Source organism: Python bivittatus, unplaced genomic scaffold, assembly GCF_059951505.1.
Source record: "Python bivittatus isolate LINGU-HERP-01145 unplaced genomic scaffold, Pbiv_v1 ctg000120_np1212, whole genome shotgun sequence".
Classification (NCBI taxonomy): Eukaryota; Metazoa; Chordata; class Lepidosauria; order Squamata; family Pythonidae; genus Python; species Python bivittatus.
Window position 1 is genome coordinate 3429964 of NW_028277037.1, and position 26245 is coordinate 3456208.

The 26245-nt window shown below is 41.7% G+C and overlaps 1 protein-coding gene across 2 annotated transcripts; it reads right to left on the reverse strand.

Moving 5' to 3' along the window:
• Nucleotides 1-694: 694 nt before the first annotated feature.
• OPTN (optineurin) lies at nucleotides 695-25972 on the reverse strand. 2 transcript variants are annotated; one of them, XM_088134852.1, is made up of 14 exons: nucleotides 25633-25972; nucleotides 22533-22709; nucleotides 21013-21215; nucleotides 20021-20188; nucleotides 17229-17308; nucleotides 14424-14570; nucleotides 13437-13521; nucleotides 9900-10015; nucleotides 8599-8748; nucleotides 8086-8179; nucleotides 6948-7106; nucleotides 6379-6509; nucleotides 5609-5691; nucleotides 695-2072 (listed from the first exon to the last, which is right to left on the reverse strand). In XM_088134852.1, exons 2-13 carry the CDS (start codon nucleotides 22696-22698, stop codon nucleotides 5628-5630), a joined length of 1563 nt encoding a protein of 520 aa, XP_087990978.1. In that variant the 5' UTR covers nucleotides 22699-22709; nucleotides 25633-25972; the 3' UTR covers nucleotides 695-2072; nucleotides 5609-5627. The 2 variants fall into 2 exon arrangements, with proteins under 2 accessions (XP_087990978.1, XP_087990977.1); XM_088134851.1 differs by having other exon boundaries at nucleotides 5636-5691; nucleotides 25633-25971.
• Between the last annotated feature and the right edge of the window lie 273 nt (nucleotides 25973-26245).

Below are 26245 nucleotides of genomic sequence, written 5' to 3' on the forward strand. Positions count from 1 at the left end.
GTGGCTGACACAGCAATTAACTGCACATCTCAGAATGAGAGCAGCAGACAGAATTAAGATATCAAAGCTATATATTAGTTTGCAATTAAGAACCAAAAGGTGGTGTAGCAATGAAGGTGCTAAAACTAGGATCCACAGAACCTGGATCCAAACAATGGAGGCTCACTGGATATATTTGGGGCAGTTCCCTGCTCTCAGCCCAACCTACTTCACAGGGTTGTTGTTGGAGAGAAAAAAGGAGGAGTGTTTGTATGCTGCCTTGCACTTCCGGAGAGAAAGTAGTTGGAAATCTGACAAATAAACCCATCTTTCCTGCAAATTCTCTGGCAGAGTGGGGGCTTCCTATTTTTCTCCTGTTCGTTGTTTTTTTCTGCAAGAGTTTGGATCCATGCAGGACTAAGGAATTCCTAAATGCATAAAAGAGCTTGCCCACTTGCACCCAAAGACAAGCTGCCACATTGGAACTGCAAAGAGGAAAGCACTGTTTTAGAAAGTTATTCAGATCCTCTAGGACAGTGTTTCTCAACCTTGGCAACTTGAAGATAGGCAGACTTCAACTCCCAGAATTCCCCAGCCAGTGTGTACACTGGCTGGAGAATTCTGGGAGTTGAAGTCCACCTATCTTCAAGTTGCCAAGGTTGAGAAACACTGCTCTAGGATCTGCAGTAAGCTTAAAACAAAAACAAAATATTTTGGAACATGGCTTTATTTTCTTCTTTCATTAATACAATTCATTTACCTCTCGCGCCATTAAGCCTTTTTTTCAAGTATAACATCCAGATGATTCTTTAAAAAGAAATCTCTCAAAAATAAGGAACAAAACATGCCAACAAAGTATTATTGGGCAGTTAATTAATTTAATCCTCATTTGGGTAAAGCCAGGCCACTAATTCACTGTAAAAACTAAGGTGAGGAACTGTGACCCTCATGCATTTTTTTTTAAAATGGTTGCCTGGCTTTGTTGTAAACTTTACATCAGTAAGGTACTCTTGGAAAAATAAGAGATACAGATTAAGCTTTAAAATACACATTTAAGATATGTATTAAATTATGCCACTAGTGACTCCTGCACTATTTAAACAATTAAATAAATCACTATTTAATTCTCTCGATTCATGTTTAAATAATCACCATTTAAACAGGAATTAAATGAATCAAAAGCACAAATAAAAATCAGCACTAATTATTGCTCTCTTTGATACTTTGACTCATTGTCTTTTTCACTTACAGATCTACCACGATCAGCAAGAACAGAGGCACAGCTTTCAAGAGTTTGGGGAGAGAGTTTCATGCGTGCAAGCATGGACGTTTTCTCAATTTGCAACAAACACACATTTATTTACCTGTTTGTCAATGGCCTTGATGTATTTCTTCCTGATTAAAGGTACCCCAATCTTTCATCCATCTATACTACATGGAGAGCTACACAAAACTTTTTGAGGGTGACAGGGTCAGATCCTTCAAAGTCCTGTTCTCATTTCACCAGAATAATCTGACTTTAGTGGACGTTGCCCAACTTTTAAATGAATCATTCTGACTGAAACAGGTATTGAAAGGGTTCAACCTCAAAATGTTCTGCACACCTTTAAGATATGTGATGCATATAAATACTCAGCTTTGAAGCTGCCTGTTAAAACTTCGAAGTGTGCAAATGTTCCTACTTGAATGGCCACCCAAAATAACCCGCTCATCTTCTTAAAGTATCTTGGCTCCTAGGAATGACGCTGTTGACATACTTAGCTTCAGCTAGTTAGAAACTGATCGTATGAATATATGTTACAGTCTTTGTAAGGTAAATTTTGAATGCATAACTAAGCCCTTAACATTCCTATGGAATCATTAGGAAAAAAGCTATTCACATTCCAAATGCTTTCTAATGAAGGTGCAAATGGACACATTTTCTTAGAAAGTGCAGATCTTGTTTTTGAGCATTTCTGAGAACACTGTTTAGATGATACAGTCCATAACATGAATCTGAAGTGTATCTATGTCCGGAAGAATTATTCCACACTTTGGGCAAGAATGTACAGGCATATCCCTTGGCTGCTGCTGGCGATTCTGATCTTCTGCTCCTGCAGATACAGATTTTATTTATTTAAATATATATAAATATATATATATTTGAGAACTATACTTTAAAAGATATATACATCACATATAGAACAAATTGTAAACAAATGCAAATAGCTGTAAACTAAGGTAGCTGATTTAGTCAAACAGGCCTTCAAAATTAAGAATATTTACAGTTCAGGGTTTTAGATCCAGACAGAACCAAAGTATTTCATTTCCAGCTAATAGCATATTTCAGGTGAACAATAGAGTTTGCAATCATTTGGAAGATGCTCTCTCCAGCCACCTAGGGAGTTTCCACATGTTGCTTAAATACTTCATGAGCAAGTTTGCATACCTGCATAATCTTGGATTATATAAAATATCCCAAATCCTTTTGTTGTGCAAGTAAGATGGGGTCTAATCATCGAAAGCCTTATGTTCACTGGCACTGCAGATCACATGATGGGCACCACTTTGTCAGTGATGTTAATCCACTTATGTATAATGTCCGAACCGGCATGCAAGTGACCCTCTTTTCCTTTATTGTTTTTTTCCTGTTCTATCATCCCCTTCCAGACTGCTAATCTTAGAGGGTGGACTGTCTCTTGTTATTGCTCTATAAGTACTTGGTGCTGCAGGCTATACCTGCCTTCAGCTGCCACTACTTCAGTGAGCACGGCCTTGCAAAGATCTGAAATGAATGTGAGGATTTCTTGCATAGTTTTGTTGATGCTGGTGAACAGGTCTGATGAAACATGCTACTTGAAGGCAGGAGCATTTAAGCTGCAAGGAGATAATCCATTTGCTCCGTTCCAGGCACTGAATGCTACATTCAGAAACATTTTGCTCAGGTTTGTATTGTTTTTAGAGTCCTTGCATTAAAAAGAGAGAGTAGTATGTTGCAAAGAAAAGCATCAGGCATGATCTTAATTTCTTCTGGGCCCTGCATTTTTAGAAAATGAACAAGATAGGAATCTGTAGCTAACTATTTTCTTTTGAACTGTGCGCCCACCTGCTCAGAAAAGATGTTATATATAAACTGAAATGGTAAAGAATATCCTGAATGGTTAGAACAGGTAGCACGTAGCACAGGTATCTGGAGGGGGAATGAGGCACTGAGTGAAAAATGTGTATCATGCCATCACAACACAAACCCTGCCAATTATGTACTTATGACCAACAGAAGGATACGTGACAAGCCAGGGTTTTTGTCACGATGTCATGATGCATGTTTTATTTTTCTGTGATGTCATAACACACATTTTGTTGTTTTTCCATCACCGTGGATGCCTATGATAGGAGAAACATCACCAGGAGTGTCTGCAGGGTGTGGTCAAAAAAGTCAGGATGGTAGCCACAATGCTCTTCAATCTTGGACAGTGCTTCAATTGCACCATCATGGCTGCCATCTTGACATTTTTGACCACACTCTCCAGACACCCTTGAACCTCACCATTTTGTCTTCTGATAAATGGATGCTTTGTGACTGGCAAAACCCCATAATGGCAGCCATTTTGTAGGGGTATCCATAGCCTACATGCAAAATTCCACACGTGCTTGCCAGCCCAAGACTGGAGATTCTTGCACTAACAATCCACTCACCCATATCTTTCTTTTCCACCTTTGATTTTGATTTCTTTGCTCTCCTCACTTCTGTTATGACATCAACAGAAAGAGCCATTCTCACATTCATGCCAGATTGTTTTGAATACAAGGCTACCTAGGAAGTCAAACTTACCTTTATGCCAGGAAAAATAAAAATCATCTTATTGGTAGGATCCATCTGGTAAATTCCAGATGGGTGGACTTCAACTATCAAAAATTCCCCAGGCAGCCTCATAATTCCTAAGGATTCTGGGTGTTTTAATGTCCACACCTCTGAAAGTAGCCATGGCTGAGGAACACAAGTTTAGACAAAGAAAGGAAGAGTCTTTGGAATTATCTCCATGAACGTTGACATCCCTCACGTTCTAAAGTTGTAAACTGATTCAAGAGAAATAATAAGTACCTCAGGGAACAAAGCCACTTGCTATAAGACAGTTAACCTAGTTGATTATGCAGGGTACCTGAAATATGCAGATACCTTTACGTTACACTCTCATTCTGTGCTAGAAGAGAAGGATCAAGCAGATCTCATGGAGATTAATCTTCACTTTCCTTCCTAAATACTAAGGCTGCGCAGCATTTTAAATTCAGTCTTCAAGATGTGCTTCAGAGGGTGCAGGACTGTACATATCAATGCAGACATTTATATAGGTTTAGGATCCAACTGAAACAAGGTTCAAGGTTTTTTTCCCCTTGTTATACAATTTATAGAGACAGAAAGCAGCAGTTTGGGTCCAGCCTTATCAGCACTGTGGGCAATTGCCTCCCTTTTCTCATGAAACATAGAGTAGCAAATCTTTCCCTCCCTTCTAGTCCAGCTCTTGCTCTCAAAAGTACTCTAAATAAGCATATCTTAGCACATGATTACATGATCCAAGTATCTAAACATCTCTCTATGCCACTAATTCCTAGGACCACTCCTATTTCCTACCTAGATTTAAAGAAAGGGCTTATGAATTTAAATTGCAATTTGCTGTCCCTCACAGCCTGCAGAGCGGACCATGGGTTGGCTGGTGATCTTCAGATAGGTAAAAGTTTGATCTTCTGTTCTTCCAGCTATCTTCTGGCCTCCTAGAAGAATGTTCTTCTCCCAGACTGCACTTTGGTGAGTCTTCTTTCTGTCTCATCCACTGTCCTCTAAATCCATATTGGTGTAAACCATTTTACCTTTACCAACCAACGTTACTTGGACCAAAACCAACAGACCAGCAGTCCATCCATCTTCAACAGTTATAGGAACTTTCTAATCCATGTCAGCACCATTAACTGCTAGCTAGATATTCCACTACTCAGTTTCTTCTCCACAGAATTCTTTCATCCTCTTAATATGTCATCTGGGCTGTTTTTAAGAAATATGTCATCTTTCACTTTTTTAATCAATTCTGTATCTGCTGCTCCTTCTCCTAGGAGAATGATGTCCTATGAGAAGCTAAACTACCTCCTACTTGCAGCACATTCTCAAGAAAGCAAAGCATGAGTTAGAACAGAGAATTTTCCAGGTTACTCTCCCTCCTCCCAACACTGACTTCCAGAGTCTGCACAGAAGTGCATGACTAGCCAGCACCACAGCCATGGCAACTACAGGCTTGTCACATCTGTCTGCCACACCTTAAAGCAGTGCTGTTTCTCCTAGGAAAAGATGTAGCTGCCTTAAGGGTGTTGTAGGCTGATGTTACATTTGCACTTCCATGCTCCAGAGTGCCTTTTGGAGACTGAATTGGAAGCACAGCCACAGGAAATATTGTAATAATAATATGCAATTATCCACCTAACTACATGAGTGATTTTTTTTGTCTGAGGTGTCAAGGTGGCCTTCTCCAACCAAACACAACTTACTCAGTGTCATCAAAACAGCTTCTGCTTGCAAAACAGAAGGTTCTCATCAACCAAGTCTGAGTTTGTTGTCTAAACCAAAGGCTATATTCTAGTAAGTTTCTAAATTTTGTCCTACCTTCTCGTGTAAAGCTGGGTTAATTACCTTGATCTGATGGCAGTCTGGTCCCATGACGGGTTTGCATTTCCGCCAAGGAGCACCTGAGGAAGGAGAGTGCATTTTAAGGGCTGGCTCCCAATGTCCACAAGTAGAATTTATTTTTTATTTATTTAAAAGACTTCTTTGGTTGTTGATCTCAGGGTATGACGCTGGGTGACTAACGACAATTTAAAACAAGAACAGTGACACAATAGATAAAATAACAACAAAAGCAATACAAAGTCCTGCTGCTAAAACCTGACTCAGAACCCCCAAGAGGCATGAACAAACCAAGTTCACTGAATACTGTGGCCTGGATCCTGTTAGATGACACTGCGTCACAGAAGGGACCTGGAACATACCTGCTCTGCTGGAACAGACGGGAGCACTTGAAGATAGGCAGTCATGCAAGTAACCCAGCCCTGTGCCATGAAGGACTTTATAGGAGGCAACCAGCACTTTGAATTGAGCCCAGAAGCTTACTGGGAGCCAATGCACTTACAAAGCAGTGGTATTACACGGACACGCTGTGGTGCGCCCCAAACTGCCCATGCCGCACTACGTTCTGGACTTGCTGAAGCTTCCAAATACTCTTCAAGGGCAGCCCCACGTTGAGCACTTACCACGGTTGAATTAACTGAACAAGGTGACATGACCCTTGATGGAGAGGGGTTTTCTTTAACAGCCGTATGAGTTTCTCTTTCTCGGCTAGATCCTGCATGGAAAAAAGTCCTGCATCGATTTCTCACCTGCCAAGATCTTCACGCTCTTGCTTTTCGGCCAAGAAGTACGCCAACTGCGTGGCTAATTGCTCCTTTTCCTCATGGATCTTCTCCCGCGCTGCTCTTTCAGCATGGAAATCAGAGCAGTAGACCTCCATCTGCTCAGGAAAATGGTGACATCACTCCACTTTAAAAAGTCCCAACATTTTTATTCTGAAGTCTCACCTTCACCCCTTATTCATCTCAGCAGGTTGACAACATCTGACTGACCTGGTTTGGGCTTGGAAACTAAACAGGGCCAGGCCTGGTGAGGACTGGATGGGACACCACCAGGTAATCTAGCCCTGGCTGGGAAATTGAAAAACTTCCCAGAACAAAGCAAGGGCAAACCACTTCCATAACGCTGCCAAGAAAACTAGGTGGGCAGATCCATAAAGTCATCAGGAGTTGAGATCTCCCTCACCGTTGCAGGTGACAGGACCCAACTGGACTGAGAAGCTAAGTAGGGTCAGATGCAGTCAGGATTTGGATGGGAGACCAACAGGAAACCTCAAGCTATAGACTAGACCAAGAAGTTAAACCCTGTTAAATCATACCTGAGCTCGGAGGACAGCTACAGTCTCAAGCTCTTCCTCTTGCTTCACAATAGTTTGCTTCATTTTGTCTATCTGGAACTGTTTGGCAGCCAGTGCCTTTTCTGCTAGGTCCAGTTTGTGAATTAATTCTTCCAGTGTGGCCTGGTCTACCCTTTTGACCTAATCAGGAAAATCAAAATGCAGCCAGTTACATCTGTTGGATTCCAGGAGCCCAGTCACCAAGCCAATCTTGAAAAAAAGGGTAAGTGGGGTTGGACCTGGTTAATGCTTGGATGGGAGACCACCAGGAAATCTAACCTAGACTGGGAAGTTGAAAAACATCCTGGGGAGAACCCACTTCCATGGAAAAACACCTGGATGTGTTCCTGAAAACTTCAGGAGCCCAAGTTCAGCTTGAGGTTAGCTTTAGCCAGTGAAAGTTAATTCATTAATTAAATAGGTAGGTAGATGTCTATCTACCCGACACACTGATTCTTTATTATGATCAACAATCAGTCTGTATTCATTGAGTGTTTGCTGCCTCACAGAATGATCTCCCTCAGCCATATACTTATGTAAAGCCCATTACTGCCAACTGACATTTAAAATCTTAACTGCTGTAAAATCCAGCATGCACACAAACCATTAGAGGCATCTTGGCTTGTGGGGTGGAGGGCAGGAGTGTCCAAAAAGTCAAGATGGTGGCTGTAATGATGTGCTCAAAGCCCTACCCTTTTTTTATGGTTATCACCCGCAACTGCCCATGCAAAAAAGGGCAGGGCTTCAATTGTGCCCTCCACCTTGACTTCTGTGACCCCCTCCATAAACGTCCCTGCACAAGATAGAACCCAAGATGAAAATTCTGGACACGCAAAGCACAAAAACACGTTTCAAGAAGAATGAGAAGAAAATGTATAGAGGAGGAGGAACAGGAAGAGGAAGAAAATGTATGTACTAAAAAGAGAGAAATCCAGTGTAGGTTTAAGGAATGGCTGGGCAAGATGGCTTCCCACCCCTCCCCAACCCATGGGCCTCCCTGCTGTTCTCAGTGGGGTCAATTCCACAGCGATTTCACGGTAGCATTTTCTAATCTCTGAACACATGGTAAGAGGGAAGCCAACATTGTTCTCCTGCAGGTCTTCTCTAGAGCAAAACTCACCTCTTTGCCTTTTAATTCTTCAACGGTTTGCAAGGCATCAGTCAGTTCCACTACAAGCTTTTTATATGCATCCTGCAGTTTACTATATTTGGCTCTAGTGGAGGACAAGGAAGAGAAAGCTGAGACAGAAACTTATGCCCCAAGAGGCCACATCACTCACGCTTTTCCCCCTGCACAAGACATCAACATAAATCTCAGAGGAACAAAGGAACTGATATCCACAAACCACACCAGACTTAGGATGGGTTTGCACATGCGTGTTTGGGGAGAGGATAAACATCTATTCAGAATATAGCTACAAAGAAATAATGCATGAAGAAGTCACCTAATTAACCAATGTTTACTATAAAACTCAGCCTGCTAAACCCAAAACTGTAGCACAGCTCTGGCCAGCTTCCCATCTGGAAACCCTGCTTGGCAGCACACACAAGGGATAAGGCGAGAAAGAAAGTGTTTGTTGCCTCCATTACACCCAGAGATCCAGTTCCCCACTGTTTCCAAGGCTATACTCACTTCTCATCATTGGTTTTAGCTTGTTCCAGCTTGATTTCGGACTGCATGCTCTCCACTTGGAGTTCCAGCTTCTTAACACTGTACAACAATTGTTGCTTCTCATCCAAGTCTCCAACACTTGCAGGGTGCTCCTTTTCAAGAACCTGACACCTGGGGAATGGAGACATCATAGGAGAAGAGACCTGGTCCACCCTCTGAAGGAGCTGGTAGCACCTTTTCAAATTAACAAATGCTATGAAAAGGCATCAGCTTCTGTGAACCACAGCTCCAATTCACAAAAGCTCACGCCATGGAATAACACTTGTTCATAACATTTGCTAGTCTGAAAAGGTGTTACCAGACTCTTTTTGATCTTACTATCATATCTGGTGCAGAATATTTCTGAGGAAGGAGGAAAGGCGTAGGTGGTTGGGTTTGGGCAGGCTGAGGATTGCCAAATGTGTGTGTGTGTGTGTGGGGGGGCGGTATTCCTTAATTTTCAGAACAAGAAGTTCAGGAGAAAATGCCCTGTAGACATGGAATTCTATAGAACAATCAGACTAGGTAGAAGGAGAAAGACACTTTGCATGCACGCATAGGCAATATTTAATGGAACACCCATTGAGATAAAACATTAAAAACAGAATTGTTTTGAAGGGCTTTAAATTTATCCTTGATGTCATTTTGGTACTGTTTTATGTTTTTTATTTTATTCTTATCTTTGATTGTGAGGGGTGGATGTTTGCTGAATACCTAAATAAATATTAGCACATTCACAAACTCATTTCTGAGACAGCTGCCTGTGAGACAATACGGTGAGTAATAGAGAGAAGCAGATTAGGAAAACTGAGTTGACTTCTCTAGCTACTAGCTAGACTCCTTTAGGAAAGCTTTGACTCAAAATCTGAGAAGTTCTAAATCCCCAGAACGAACATTTGTCAAAGGTAACGTCTCTTTCAAGTCAAGCTTCAATCCTTGTGACCACCTGGTCACGTCCGTGTAGTTTTCTAGGCAACAATATGGAAGTGATCTGCCACTGTCTTCTTCTGGCCTGGTTTCAAATTCCCAGCCTAAGTCATAGGATTTCCTTGTCTCCCATCCAAGTACTAATCAGCAACCCTGATTAATTTTTTAAGATCAGTATTTGGATCTGTAGGCCAGCATGGGAAGTTAGGAACAATCTCAGAAGCAAGAAATGGCAAGCAACTTCCATGTTGTCAAAATATACCACCTGGATGTTTCCATGTTATCTCCAGGAGTTGAACTTGATACAAAGGGGACTTGACATTCACTAAATGTTCACTCTGTTATTCGATGCTTACTTTTCATGCAGCTTTTTCTTAATTTCTTCTGCTTCTTTTAACTTGGCATGGGTCTCCTGAAGCTCTCTGAAGAGGTTAGATACTTGCAGATTTAGCGTTTCCACTTCATTTCTCACCTAAAAGAATGAATTCAACAACTGAAAACCAATTGTATCTTTCTGAAAACATGACAAGTCACAGAAGATGTTACTAATAGCACATAGAGGTCAAACAGGTAGTCTCAGAATAAAAAGCCCTGTTTGTGCACTTCAGGCACACTACAAGAATAACAGACAAGCTGCTTCTACAAAATCAGTGTATGTACCTGGCTGATTCTGTCTGTAACTTGAGGGAGAGTGTTCTGTTTAAGTAGGAAACAGCAAAGAATGTGGTTACTTGAAACTAAGTGTAAATTCTAAATACTAGTTTTAAGTTGTGCATGGAAAGGATATGATATGTCTAAAAATATTTAGAATTGCTTTAAACAAGTTCATTCTTCCAAAATGAACTACTTCTCTTTGAATTATTGTCACTCCTGTTCTGCAGCAGGGGTAGGAAATTGAAAGTGAGGACAAGAGTCGGTAGGAAATTTGTGATAGGCATAGTCGCATTCTGAGTGCTGGGAACTTGTGCCAAGCCAGACCAATATCATTACTATTGACTGTAAGAATAGGAAACTCAACACTATTTGCATTAAAGACAGTCCCTTGCAACTAACCATTCTTGTCGTGGGGGACTGCCGGTCCAACACATATGGGAGGTCCCCTGATGTTCTGGCTGGTAGCAACTCTTCAGAATTCTCTCCCAGCCCTTAAGAACGGTGCAACTCTCCCTAATATCCCTCTGAACTCAGTTTCAATTAAAGTAGGGATTTAATAGTTTACTTTCAAGCTAGACACAATTTAGAAGTCCATGGCCAACTGTTTATGCCTCAAGAGTCCTGACTCAGGCCGAGTAAAACTATGCTTAAACTGAAAAAGAACTCTTCGTTCCTGTGATGCCTCACTGATGTTCTCCTGAGATGCAGTTGACGCGTTGGCAGTGTTGACTGCTTAGAGCAGTGTTGTCCAAACTTGGCCACTTTAAGATGAGTGGACTTCAACTCCCAGAATTCCCCAGCCAGCATGGCTGGCTGGGGAATTCTGGGAGTTGAAGTCCACTCATCTTAAAGTGGCCAAGTCTGGACAACACTGGCTTAGAGGCAATTGCCTCAAAGCCCCCGGGTGAATGTTTATACAACTGCAAAGAATGCTCTTATTGTTACAAAAATATGGCATCAACACTGTTTATACCAAAGGCAAGCACAGGTTTCTTGTGTCCATGTTTTCCACAGCCTGAAAAATGGCCCGGACCCTTAAAGCCTGGAAGAAGCTGTGCCACTAGACAACTGTTTCGGCAATTATACAACTGTACTGAGGGTGACTTGGCTCTTCAGAACTGTAATATCCAATGCTTACATGGCTGGTCACTCAGACAGAAACAGCTAAAGCTGAATGACAGCCATTTTAGCCCTTCCTTGAATGCCTTGCTGACATCAGTTCCCAAAACTATCATTTCTCAGGACACTAAAAATGAAATCCTGCAGCTCATACTCTTGTCACATCAAAGAATCCAGAGGTATAAAACCAAGACAATCATACTCATGTATCGGTCCAACACAAATGTTCACATTCAGCAAAGTTTACTGTATCAGTTGAAAGCAGGCCGAGCCTATATTACCACACAGATTTTGCACCTGCCATGGTTAAAGGCTGCAGCAGGCATTTCAAGAACCAAGGTAATTTCACTTGTCACAGATTATAACTCAAAGTATCCTGTAGTTTTGCAACTGCAGTGTTGCAAGGGTTGTCACTGGTACAGCCAGCTGAATGCTATTTTTGTCCATTATGGCATTCCAGCAAAGCCTGTATGAGATCATGTTCCATTTTCAAGCTAGACTTCAAGCTGGAGTTTGCCAATGCATGGGTTTCATCCTCTTACACTCCAGTCCAGCATGTCTACAGCCAACCATAGTCCAAACAGTCAAGGATATGTTGACGGCACCAGAAGATGGAAGAGATCCACACTTGGCTCTGTTACACCTTAGAAACATTCTACTCACAGGCCTTAATTTTGTACCTGTGCAATTGGATGACAATGACAAAAGGTCTCACCCCAATGCTCTCCACAGGCACAGCCTCAGAAGGAACAGTCTCCTTGCTACTTCTCCAGAGAGGTGACTAGGTCTAGAGGCAAGTACATATGGGATGATTCCCTGCGAGTGTCACAGAGAGGAGCCGAGAGCTTAGTGGTAAAATCTTCCAGTACATATGGAAAATCAGAAGGCTTGTCAAACAAACCAATAAACAGTGTTTCTGTTCCTTCTACTTTCATCACCATACTTCTAGAGATCCCCAAGGAACAGGTCAGAGGAGAGATCAAAAGTCAATTCCAGGTCTCAGAACATAACTGAGACCCTTGGGACATCCAAACCACAGATGGTTCCCAGTACTGAAAGGAGGCAAACTACATGGCTTCCTTCTAAAGTCAGTGATTCTGTTTTGACTGACCTCCCTATTTCCAATTTTAATATTTTCCACAGCAACTGGAATTAGTGATCAACATAAGAAAATTGCTTAGGCGTGTGAAAAAGGGATATAACTTTATTCTTTATTTGTTCACCTGCCCCATGATGGCAGGTTTACTATGTTTGGTACTATGGCTTGTTAAGCTCTACAGAGGGACTGTTAGGTTGATAAAACACAAGACCTCTGGAGCTTCAAAAAGTCCTCTAGATATGCTACTACTCACCAGGATTTGACTTTGAATTTCCCTAAGGGCCTATCCTCAGAACCTGCATTCCCATGTGTTTCCTCTTAAAACCTAAATCTATTGCAGTCAGTTGATGACAAGGTATTAGTTCTTAACCTAAGTATTATGTACTTGAATGGTTTTCATAATTCCTTGTTATCTGTGGGTTTTTTGGTTCTGTTTTGTCACTGTAGGATATTCAGTTCTAACAAGTGCCCTACCAATATTTTTTATAAATAAATACATACATGTGGCTCATCACATTTTAAACTCCCCTTCCCTCCCCATTGTGCAATTCTGGAGAAAAGGTAGGATCTCTCTAGGTTTATTATTTTGCAGCTCAGCTGCCCACGGAAACTTGGAAGGCAGCCTACTTGTTGGTTGAGTGAGCCCCCCTAGCAAAAATCATGACAAAATTTATAACCTGCAAGGTATCCACGCCATCTCCCCTTGCCTCCCTTGTCTGGCACCCACGCTGGCAGAACCTGGCCATCTCAGCTGGTGGTGGTGATTCACGGGAGTGCCATCTGTAGTTGAGCCAGCTGCTGCCTACTAAGCCTCACTAAGGACACCCAGCATGAACCATCAACGTGTCATAATGAACCATTCTGAGATGCACAATGCGGAAGACTTTATATAGATGTGCCGTTGGGTGCAAGAGATGACGGGAAGTCTACTTAAGTAAGGTACTTTCCGGGTTTCAGAGGGATGAATGACAAAAGCCCTACTGGGCTTGGTGTAAGGCATGAGTAAATGAGTAGTACTTACACTTTCTGTTCTCTCTTTTTTCTTGTTGGCTTCTTGTTCTGTCTGAATGCCTTTCTCATCTGTTTTCTTTTTCAGACTCAACAGCCTGTGAAAAGCAAGGATCCCGGTGAAACAATGATTTAGAACAGTGTTTCTCAACCATGTCAACTTTAAGATGTGTAGACTTTAACTCCCAGAATTCCCCAGCCAGCATGCTGGCTGGGAAATTCTGGGAGTTGAAGAAGTCTACACATCCTAAAGTTGACAAAGTTGAGAAACACTGATCTAGAAAAGCTTATGCTACCAAAGTCCTTGTAGCTCACATTTTTTTGTTTTTGGAAGATATGAAGTATGAGCTGTTTAACTCAAGATGCAGTTTAAGTGGCTGGGAGCCATGTCATAAATGGCTTGTATTACAGTCATATTACTGAGAACATACTTGAAGTTTTTTGAGTGCTCAGGAGTCAATACTCCATGCGATCTGAGCACTTTGCTAGGCCCTATCACTTTTTCTACAAAGACTTTATCCCTGTGCAAAAACTGGGCTGGTCTGAGATCCATACCACCCTTTGTATACCCATGATGCTGAGACCCTTCCAGCCACTGAAAATGATTAACTCTACAAGCTAAATAGCTTGGCTTCTGTTCCAGGGGAAAGGCTCCCACAACCATTCACAGCATTTCCTATGGAGATGCCCTGTGGGATGGTTGATCATTGGTGGAATTCCACCTACTTCCTCCAAGGTTAAGACACTTGTTTGCATTGCCTTCTTCCCATCTTTCCCCACAATAGCTCGGTTGCTCTCCCTACTTCTGTTGTCACAAAAATGAAAAGGGTGAGACGAAGCTCAAGAGATCTTCATCTTTTTGGTGATGATTGGCTGGAGGGTGCCGTTTGGTGCAAGAATATGGAGATGGAGATAACTGCTGAGACACACACAGAGGCAAAGGTGGAGGCTGGCTGGAAAAGGAGATGTTTAACACTGATACAAACAGAAGAATACACACTGTTGGCACTTGTCCTTAAGTTCCTGCAGCTTATTTTCCAGTGCTTCCCTCTTCTGAGTTTCGGTCCTGAGAGAAAGAAGAAGCTGGCTGACGGTTAGCTCTTCTTTTTCCAAGTATTTCTTTGCTTCATCCACAGATTTGTTCCGGCTTTAATAAGATAGAAAAGACACAGTGGGGTGAAATCATGAACATTGTCCTATTCTTGGTCAAGGAAGACCTTGACCTAGACCTTGAGACCTTAAGCTTCATGGCTGAATTAGGATTTCAACCTGTTGAGTAGACCAGACCAGGAAATCAACTCCACAGGAAGGTTAAGACTACTTTAATTGAGATTGGCTATAATAACAGAATCTTGCAAGTCTGATTATGCTGTACCTACTCCCCTTATATTCGTGTGAATTAGGGAGGTGTCTGTCTGAGCCTCTTCCACCTATTTTTTGCTTCCTTTGGACTTAAGATAGATTTTTTCCCCTTGCCACTTCAATCTCACTTATCTCTTATTTCGGTCAAGGACATCTTCTTTACTCTCTACAATGAGTGGGGTATGTGTGTGAAAAGAGAACTAAGTAAAACTTAAGTTTCTTTGAAGAAATACAAGGTATAAATGTAATCGATAATGCCAGGATACCTTGTTGGAAAGAACTAGGTGGGAACCAGATTCTTAACCCTATGTCATATTATAGTTAGTCTTTAGGCTACAGCAGCACAGAAACAAGAAAATTTGGACAGAAAAGGTGAAGACTGGTGCATGACCTTTGGTTATATTTTTCTCCTGAATCATAAATTATGCTCAAGATTCCTATCATTTAAAAAAGTGATTTATTGTGAACTTTGGAATAGTTGATGTCAATGCTAATATTCAACCAAATTCAACCCTGAGATTCCAATTGGCTAGCCTAGGTCACAGGTATTGGCCCATCTTTTCATCTTGAATGCAGCCAACTCTTTTTAAAGTCAACACGTCTTATAAGATTCAGCAGGAAGAACCACTGCTTGTGCTGGAAAAGACCCATCTACACAAAAGAGGAAAGTATCTATAGGCTTTGGAAAATCTCAGAGTTTACAGAAGGACAAAAAACTAGGGAGAAAAACCAAATGGAGTTTTATCTCAATCAGCAGGGACTAAGTGGTCAGTGGCCATGGAATGCTGACTATGAGGAAGGAAGAGAACGGAGAAGTAGATAAAAGAGAGAAATGAATGGGAATAGCTTAAACAGGAGTACTCCATATTGTTAGATACGGCTGCTGGCTTCATCTCTCCAAAGCAATGTTTTTCAATCTTGGCAGGTTTAAGGTGTGTGGACTTCAGCTCCCAGAATTCCCCAGCCAGCATGCTGGCTGGGGGATTCTGAGAGTTGAAGTCCACACATCTTAAAGTTGCCAAAGTTGAAAAACACTGGTCTAAAGATCACTGCCACACCTTATTGTCTCTTCTTTTTATGTTTGTTCCATTTGACAGCAGGATCTGCTCATTTGCACCATACTAGTTCACACAACAAAGCATGAATACATGAAGCCACAGGGGTCTGGTTCTTCAGCTGCCCTGCTGCAGCGTCAGATGGGACATAGGGCTGAGAGGGAGTGACTGGCTGAAGGTCGCCCATCTGGCTTCCATGCCTAAGGAAGGGCTAGAATCTAGTCCCAGTATACCACACCAGATCTGTACAGCCACCTAATAAAAGAAGTAAAGACTCCTTCAAACTGAGCTCAGTTCCTTCACAGACATATCTCTACAATTTTCTTGGAGCCATATGGAAGTAATTTGCAACTGCTGCTCCCGGGACATGAAAAAAATAAATCAAATCTGTGTTGTGTGTAGCATTCTTTCTTTATCTCTGTCCTGAAGTTTCTTTATCTCTGTCCTGAAGTTTCCACCAATCAATTTAATTCAGTAACCAAAGATTCTTGGGGGGGGGGGGGGGGGACCCAGAAACATTCTGGAACTGTTGTTTCCAAAAACCTTATTTTTTCTAATCTGTTTTCAAAATCAGAGCTATTAATTAATTAATTACTAGGCTTATAGGCAGCTCCAATCACAAACGGAGGCACATCTTTCCTCTGTAAGTCGGGCTAACAATAAAATGCAAAACATATCAATAACATTATCTATCTATCTATCTATCTATCTATCTATCTATCTATCTATCTATCTATCTATCTATCTATCTATCTATCTCTAGAAACACTGTAGGAGAAGAGCTGCGTTAGTGTATGGTAGCAAAAAATCAGGAGGACTGTGTTAGCTTCTTTCCTGATCAACAGATTTTCTTAAACTGCATCTCATGAAAACTTATACCATTTAATAAAACTTGCTAGTTGGAAAAGGGGCTACCAGACTCACGATATGCAGCACAGGGAACATTAATCAATACAACCAAAATCAAAAAGAAACCTTCCACTGAGTCAATCAGTTTGTTAGCTCAGCAGTTCTATTGCCTTAACATGTCAATTTGGAAGGTCATTCTTGAGAAAAACACAGTATTTGAAGGATTGGGAAGGATCCATTTCCTACTCAGCTAGTGCCATTGAAGATTATCTCCATATCTTTTCTCCAAAAGTTCTCAGTTCTTTCTACCTCTGATGAAAGGTAAGCCCTGAAATTTTGCCACATTTTCATCATCACTCCAATCTGCATTGCTTTCGAAGTGAAAAAGTTCTACAGCTTTTAGAGTTTCAGCAGCAATATTCTGCAATATATCTAGAGTATTCTCATTTTCAGCAGCTTTCCTAGCAGCAATCTATTGACCTGAAAGAGCAGTTCAGAACAAAAGGAGATACTGAAAATTGTCCAGGAAGTCTACTTACACATACATAGCTGTATTTCCATCTATTTTTTTGACATCAACATCCTGATGTTCTTTTAAAGCCCCCTCTGCTTCTCCTTCCTGCAGAAAATAACAAGCATCTTTGTCACATCAATCTACTGGTTTTTCATCTCCTAATAAGTAAACTGAGTTGGTCAAAAGAACAGTGAATGAATACTGTCCAAATCCAGCAGTTTAGGATTTACAATTTCAACGTCTTCCTTCCTTCTTCCTTGACCCCACTCACATACAAATCCATTACAAAAGTGAAGACAATTAGGACCCCATCAGCATAGATATGGGATGCTCAGGAAAATTCTTCTCTCTTAACCCCTTGAGAGATCAGCGTCTGTAACAAGCCACAATAATATCAAAATGATGACATGTATGTCACAACATCACTTTCCAGTGATGTGACACTGGACACAAATACGTAAGTTGCACTATTTGTGTGACAAAGTCGTGACGCATGTGTCATCCTTTGTCCACTTGACAAACACCCACGTCTAGAAGCTCCTGCTTCTATGTCATTTATTGGTCCTGCCTATAAAACAACAAACGTTTTTCAAAAATTACAACCACACTGAACAAGCACCACTTTTTTCTAAATTGTAATGTTCTCAGGAGAAGTTACAAAATGTTTGCATGGTCTTCCTTTCAGCTATAGCCATTGCATGTGAGGATGCAAAGAGAAGACTTTTCAAGATGCCATGTGCCCAAAAAATTAAAACAGACCCAGAGGTAGACAGCTCACATCTAAAATGGAGAGATCTGAACAATCTCTTCCACAAAATAAATTGCATTTATACATCCACCAATTATGCTGCTTATGGCGAGCACTGTTGTTATCTTTTTTTGTATTTGGGTATCATTACTTTGATTTTTTTTAACTAGCTATTTTACAGTTGATTTCAGGGTGTTGACTTTTAACTCCTTGTTTTTTCACACTGCTGCACAATGCTGTGATATCAAGGGCAATCTATCAATATTCCAAATTCTAAAGAATTTTCTCTCCACCTTGCAGTACAAGGTAGAAGGGGAACAAAGTTACCCAAAAGAAAAGGAATGAAAAAGGAAAACAGAAGGTTGGAGGTCCTTGAGACTGACAATAATCAGTGGGGACCATGGGCGAGTGGTTAGATCTGCAATTTGGAGAGCATGTTGTGAGCACTTTCACAAAATGGCTGCAAACATCTGAGGCAATTTGCAGCCATGCTTCCTAGCTTGACAGGATGCCCCCTACCCCCACAGCCTGCTGGCCATGCTTCCAAACCAAGTACTGGATTATAACCACCTATCATTGTCCCCCAACTTTTATTTTCCAAGAATAACCTTCTTGTCAAAAAGAGATCAGGTTGCAGCCTGGTGCACTGCTCCATAACATAACACCACCCCCTGCTCTTCGTTAAAACATTTAAATGATCATTTTAAAAAAAGTAAATTTAGGTTCTGCCTTGGCCTGTCTTTTCCTTACAGAATGCCTGGATTTCTGCAAAGCCACTGATAAAATCTCTTATGAAACTTTCTTAAGAAAATGGTAAATTATGGGCTACATGAGACTACTGTTAGGGCATTGTTTCCCAACCTTAGCAACTTAAAGATGTGTGGACTTCCACATCCAGAATTCCCCAGCCAGCATGGCTGGCTGGGGAATTCTGGGAGTTGTAGTCCACACATCTTTAAGTTGCCAAGGTTGAGAAACACTGTGCTAGAGGGACTCGCAACTGGCTGAATGATGCCTGTTAAGGGTTCAGCTTGGAGGGAAGGACTGAGTTGAGTGCCACAAGGCTCTGGCCTTGATTCTGTGCTATTCAACACTTTTATCAATATCTTGGATGAGGAAGTAGGGGAATGCTTACCACGTTTTGCAGATGATGCAAACCTGCGAGTGGTGGTTGATAATTTAGAGAAGAGAAAGAATATTGAAAAAATATTGAAAAGTGGCCTGCAACAAAGAGGAGAACATGTGAAGTTCTGCATTGGAGGAAGAAAAATTGTGGGGGAGACCTTGCTTGATAAAACACACGAAAAAGATCTGGGTGTCCTTGATAACCATGACCCAGCAATGTGATGCACCTGTTAAACAGGCAAATGCTATATTGGCGTGCTTTAAGAGGAAAGCAGAATCCAGATCTTGGGAAGGATTTATTCCACTCTACTCTGTCCTGGTCAGACACCACTGGAGAATTGTGCCCAGTTCAGGGCACTGCTTTTCAAAAAGGGCGGTGAGGAACTGGAGCATGTTCAGATGAGGGCTCTCAAGATGGTGGAAAATCCACCTTTTGAGGAACGGTTAAAAGATCTGGGTATGATTAGCTGACAGAAGAGACAAACAAAGGGCAAAATGTTAGGAATCTTCAAGTATCTGAAGGATTGTGCACAGAAGAGAGAGTAGATTTATTTTCTATTGCCGCTGAGGGCAGAAGCAGAACCAATAAGTTAAAATTACAAGGATGGAGGTTCAGGCTAGACATCAGAAGAACTTCCTGACTATATGAGCTGTCAGCCAGTGGAACAGGCTGCTACATGAAACAGTGAGTCCTCCTTCACTCAGAGGTCTTCAAACAGAGGCTGGAGATGCCTGGATCCTGCACTAGCAGGATGCTGGACTAAATGACCTTACCGTACTTTACAATTCTCTCTCAGCTTTATTGTAAGATGACACCATTACCACCATTTTAAAAAATGCTTTCGCTGGAAGCATCATATGCCTTCAACTTAAGTATGTAATATCAAGGAAATACCCAAGGGGTAGGATTTATTTTTCTTTGCAAAGAGGCAGATGTAGCTTACATGCATTCTGATCTCAACAAACGAGTCTTCGGTTGCAGCAGCGCTGAGCTTCAGCTGCAGCTCTGAAATGATGGCAACCAGATCTGCCTTTTCAGCCTGCAGCTTTGCCACCTGGGCCTTCAGTTGCTCTAGTTCTTGGGTCATCTCCTTCCTAGAAACAGTGCATTCCTAAGAGAAGTAATCCATGGGTGAGTCAACTTCAAGAGCAGCCAAGATGCTACAGAACAGCAAGGAAAACAGCAGAACATTCAACTTTCGTAAGCCCAATGCAGTATTAGTTAAAGTAAAGCTAAAGGTCATGCTGTGTAGCCCAGCTCTTGACTTTGCACTTGATCACAACCTGAATGTTTGTTGGAAGGAAGCCTTTGCAGTAGAGCCTATAGCATGGAGGACTCCATGCAATGGGAATATTAGATTATCAGGATCTATCATGGACACTTGCCTGCCTGCAGCTGCACGCGTGACTATTCTCTCTCTATAGATCTTTGCACTGTCCTGGAGGTTACTGATAAAGGTGGATGCTTAAGGAAGAGCAACATGCAAGAGTAGGATTTGGTTGCTTCATCCTGGTTCTGCTTGCACACTGATCAATTTACTTTTGCTAAGTACCTGAAGAGGAGAAGCTATGTCTCACCATCAACAAGGCTTGATGACAAGGAACAAACACTGTATCTAGGGGGACATTTTCTAAAAAATAATTATTGTACCAACGGGATCTGTCCCAATAAAGAGCAGCATCTGAACATATTATTGTACATTGGCAATGTGAGCCTACATACCTAACTATGTACAAATAAGTCCAACTAAATTTAACTAGGTTGACTCCTTACTAAGTATGCTTTGGATGCTATGACGACAAATGGATTCTTGTAATCTGTAATTCCTATTCTTTCATCAGGCAATACAACAAACAGCCTTTCTAGTTGTATCAGTTTTGGGGGTCATCCTATTCCTTCTCAGCCCCAGAGAAATCAAAATTCTTTTTTACTTACATTTGCGATCCCTTCTTCCTTCTCTTCCAGGGTTCGGAGTTTATTTTGGAGGCCTTCATTCTCAAGACACTTGGTTGCCAAGCACTGCCTGGCTTCCTTGAATTTCGATTCATAAAACTCCCGCTCTTCTTTCAGCTTCTCTTTCCAAGCAGAAAGCTCCTCAAAGCGATCTTTCATTGCTTGGTTCCGCTGCCTCATGGTTTCTGGTTGACCCAAAGGAATACCAAATTAGGTGTCAGAATGACCCATTCCCTAAAACCTGAATGCAGGTTCGAGAAAATACTTTGGGGAGGGCACTGACAATCTACCAAGGTTGCCATCTGCAAACATTGTTGACATTGTCAGAAAAGGAAATAAATAAAGTGTGTTCAGTGCAAGACTGGATCAGCATGGGTCTGTAACCCAAACTTGGCCAGAAGTCATTTCTTACATTTTGCATGGTTCATCAACTAAATTTCCCAAGAGGAATCAAATGGGGATTAACATCTTTGAAGCTGGACTCTCATATATCAACTGATGTAGAAAGAAAATGTGTCTGATATAGGAAAGGAGGAGTGGTGAGCAGAAATTGCATCTAGTGACATGACTGACAGGATCCTCCATCAAGATTGTAAAAATGGTGGGCAGAGCAGGGAAACCAGTGGGATGAAGAACTACTCCCTCCACCATCAACTGAGCAAGTTCCTCCAAAGACAAAAACAAGACCAAGAGCCAGGAGGAACCTCAAGATCAGATGACTCAAGGAGATCTGGCACAACCAACTGAGGAGGAGGGACAAATATACAGGTTTGTTGTACAGGTGGTCTAACTTAAGGGGAAAAAAACTTTGTTTACACACAAGTCCATCCTTTATTTTGTGCATGAGTAAAGTAACAAAAATCGCTTCAAAAATGCAGATATGCAAAAAATTGTATGTATATACTAAAATCTAGACTGGAATTAATACTCAGAAATATGCAAAACCATGGATAACAAAGGAAGTTTTATTCTGTCCACATATTTTGCTTTGTTTTATTTGCTAAGAAACAATTTTCTCTCCAGTCAAGCCTGACTGCTGACAACTTGGACACAGCCAACATGGACACACCCATTCTATTGCCTAGTTTCTGAATTAAATGGATTTGAATCAATTGCCCATACGCCAAGGACTAGAGCAGTGTTACTCAACCTTGGCAACTTTAAGATGATTGGACTTCAACTTCCAGAATTCCTCAGCCAGCATGGGAATTGAAGTCCACTCATCTCAAAGTTCCCAAGGTTGAAAAACACTGGATTAGAAGAACCTGAATCATGTAAGTCCAGGGCATCTTAAACCTAGTGTATGTTAGAAACTCTTACTACAGGGTGGAGAGACTCAGAGCTGCCATCTCTAGCACCCTCAATAGCATGGCGCTGACTAAGCAAGATTGTAAACTGTCTGACTTTGAGCATACAAGGAAGGTCACTCCAGGCCGGTATACTCTGTGGAACATCTGGGGCGGAGAAGGAATTGCAGGCAATGTTCAATTTTTAATGTTCACCTTTAAGCTCATTGTTCTCCGTAATGAGCTCTTTCATCTGCTGAACCATCTCCTCCACACTGGAGGTGCTAAGAGTGGGAGGTGTCAGGTTGGGATGTCCATTCTCCACCTCCGTCTTGTCTGCTTGCCCATTTTCCACAGGGACGTTTAAAGGCTTCTTGGACATTGCTCCTGTAACTTCAGTTTTAAAAAAGGAATGGGGGAAAAAAGAAAAACACAAAAATCTTAATACAAGACTGTGATCTAGACCAGTGTTTTTCAAATTCAGCAACTTTAACATGTGTGGACTTCCACTCCCAGAATTCCCCAGTCAGCAATGGAGAATTCTGGGAGTTGAAGTCCACACATCTTAAAGTTGCCAAGTTTGAAAAACACTGATCTAGACTACGCAATTTTACCCCTCCCATTTTTTAAAAAAAATTGCTTTTCAAATGCTTTCTGCAGCTTCTCATCTAACCTAAGCCGTGGTGTTTCCTGATAGTTTCCCATCCAAGTACTAACTATGGTTAATCTGCTAAGCTTCTGAGGTCACCAAAATCATACAGGTGCTCCCTCTGGTTGATCTAAGTGATTTGCGGCTATTTCCAAAATAGCAATCACTACATGAGCATTATCAGAAATCTGTCTGTTTCAACTGAGTTGGACAAACTATAGATACCACTAAATTTGGTAACCAGAGTCGCAGGTAATATCTTAGCATTCACATTAAGCAACAATATTGGTCTATAACTCTGGTTTTGGTCTTGTAATACAAGCCTCATAGAATGAAAAAGGAATGTTAGCAAGATTAAATGACTCAATGAAGACCTCTGATAGCAGAAGTGCCAATAAATCTATAAGAGTTCTACCCCAATCAAAGGGAAATCTATTTTGTTCATGGCTTTCCCTGGTTTTATCGTTCTGTTAATTTCTTGTTACAGCAATGGTTGTGTCAAACTGATTTTATGTACTTGAGAACTTTCTTCCCCCAAATTTACAATTTATTGTTCAGTTGCAGTACAATCTGATTTATATAATTGAGAATAAAACTTAAAAAAAAATCTGGTTACTAATAGACACTATACCCCTATATAATGACTGTCTTTGGCCTGAATTCCAGAAATAAGGTTCATTTGTTTTTATTGCTTCAGCCAGTAGGCTAGGAGCTTTCCATTTTTCTTACCAGGTTCACAATATTTTTCTTTGGTGCATTGAAAAAAAAGCACTTATTCATAATATAATCGCCCCAACTTTACCTTAGCTGACACAAATGCTTTATAAAATTCATCAACAAAATTCAAGCAACAGATATTTAACCACCTTGTCCAAATGTATAAAACTAAAATTTATAGTTTCTTCTTAGCTGTAGCAAACATGATCACATATGCCTTACAAGAGTCCCAAACAGTTTAATGGGGTTTCTATTACTTAAAAAAGGATTTCTTCTTAATATAGTCCACAGAATTATCTCTCTTTGTAATGAAGTATTCAAACACCATCTAAAATTGGTGAGGTTGGTTTTAAACTTCCAGACAGAGTCACCAGAACATGTCTTTATTCTCTCTCTTTTTCAGCCTAACACCAAATATCTATCAAGTTCTAGAATATATGCTTTGAATGCATTCCAACGTTGTAAATAAGATTGTTTTTAAAAGGGGCGTTTCTATTCAACTGGACGTCCTTAACAACATTAAACTCTCCTGAAATCATCAGTCATAATTCAAATTAAAAAGCTTAGAGAAAGCCTATGAAATATTTCAGGACTCTTCTTTGTGGAACCACAGAAATTAATCAGGATGATATTAGAATTAGCTACATTAATAATCAAAATTATAAAATGCCCTTCATGATCAAAACATGTCATAATCTATGGATTGCAAGGATAAATGATTGTTTTCTTGTTCATTTTCACTATAGCTACTCATGATCAAAAAGCACTCATATTCCACATTAATTTTAGTAAGCCTATTAAACAAAATGATACCTCTAACCATTTTAGAGTTCCTATTAATATACACTTTGTAGTTCCCCAAAAAAGCTTTTCATCTGGTAAAACATGTGTTTCTTGGAGCAAAATTAAAACAGATTACAGTTTCTTTAATTTAGTATCAATCCCCGCTTTCCCCCCTCATTCTAAAGAACCTTAATGTTCCAGTAAATTATTTTCAGACATGCAACTGAGTAGTCATAACTTTTACTCAAGGTCAACTCTCAGATAATACAGGCCTTATATACTATGTCCAGTAAATTAGCTAATCCAGAAAGGGTGGACGTGGATCCAAATAAAAAATACAACAAAAACTCTAATGCAGTGTTTCTCAACCTTGGCAATTTGAAGATGAGTGGACTTCAACTCCCAGAATTCCCCAGCCAGTATGCTGGCTGGGGAATTCTGGGAGTTGAAGTCCACGCATCTTAAAGTCACCAAGGTTGAAAAACACTGCTCTACAAAGTCTGGTTGGAGAGCTGCAATACGCTAATTATCAATAGTACAAGATTTCAAGAATTTTATTGTATTTGGTGTCTGTCTATTCTTGAGCATAACCTGCAGGCAACTTGAATTGTAAATCTGAAGTCACATGAGCACTAAGACCCGCTGGCAAACATTCCCACAGGTCCGTCTTTCTATTTATAGGAAAGCTGGCGATTTTTCAGTTATTTTGGGGGAGTCACCCTCCAGCTCCGAGCATTGCCGGGTGCAAACCGGTAATGCCGGTACCGTGAGATTTTGCCTGGGAGGAAAAGGACAATAATTCCCAGCAAAGCATTGGAACCCTGCAGAAAGCAGGAGAGCCGAGACTTTTCACGCGGTAAGCTCTTCTCTCTTCATGAACAGCCCTAACGCGATGCTCCGAATCTTTACACCCTGATTGCCAGTTGCCGGCCGGTCATTTCTCTCCAATCAGGGGCAGGTAACCAGGCGCTGATGTCCCTTTCAGCGGCTGCAGGAGAGGCCACTCGCTTTGACTGAAGCTTCAGGAAGAGTCTCCGGGAACGGCGCAATCCTCGCAGGGGGCAGCGCAGCCCCTGGCTTGGACCTGACCAGGCTTTTTCTGACTTTTGGCCCTTCAAATCTCCCTTTCCAACGGTCGCTGCAAAAAGCAGGGCCCAAATCACTCACCGTTAAGCCCAAAGGGCCCCGGGGTCGGAGAGGGGAAGAAAAGCACCGCCTAAGCGGCCATCAGACTTCCCGGCTCGGGGGTTCCTGGTGCAGCGGCTCCAACCAGGGCTCCCTCGCCTCCAAGCGGGTTAGTTGCTAGCCTCCCCCCGCCTCAGGATCCGGCAGGCCAGCTGATGCTCTGCGACGCCCGGTCGCCGCTGGCCTTTTGGCTCCGGCTTCGCCGCCGCCGCCGCCAAGGTCGCTCGGGTGGTGCGTAAAAGCGCAAAGGAAGGCGCAAAGGGACGGTTGGGTTGGGTTGGGTTGGGAGCCCTCGCCCCGGTCTGTGCCTTGCTCCGGTCAGCTGACGGAAGGAAGAGCCTCCGCCCCCTCTTTTCCGGGGAGTTAACACGTATCACGGCCTCGGCTGCCGGCGCAGCGTTGAGGAACCGCCCGGAGCTTTCCTTTCATGCCTGCAGCGGGAGGCGCCCGGCGCCCTCCGACAGCCTTGCACTCTAACTCCCATCAGCCGCATCCGAGCCCAAGCAATAGGTGGGGTGAGCGAAGGGAGTCGCCGTGCAACGCCTTCAGGTGCCGGGCCAGCGTACAGCGCCCGCGGCTTGAATCCGGATCAAGA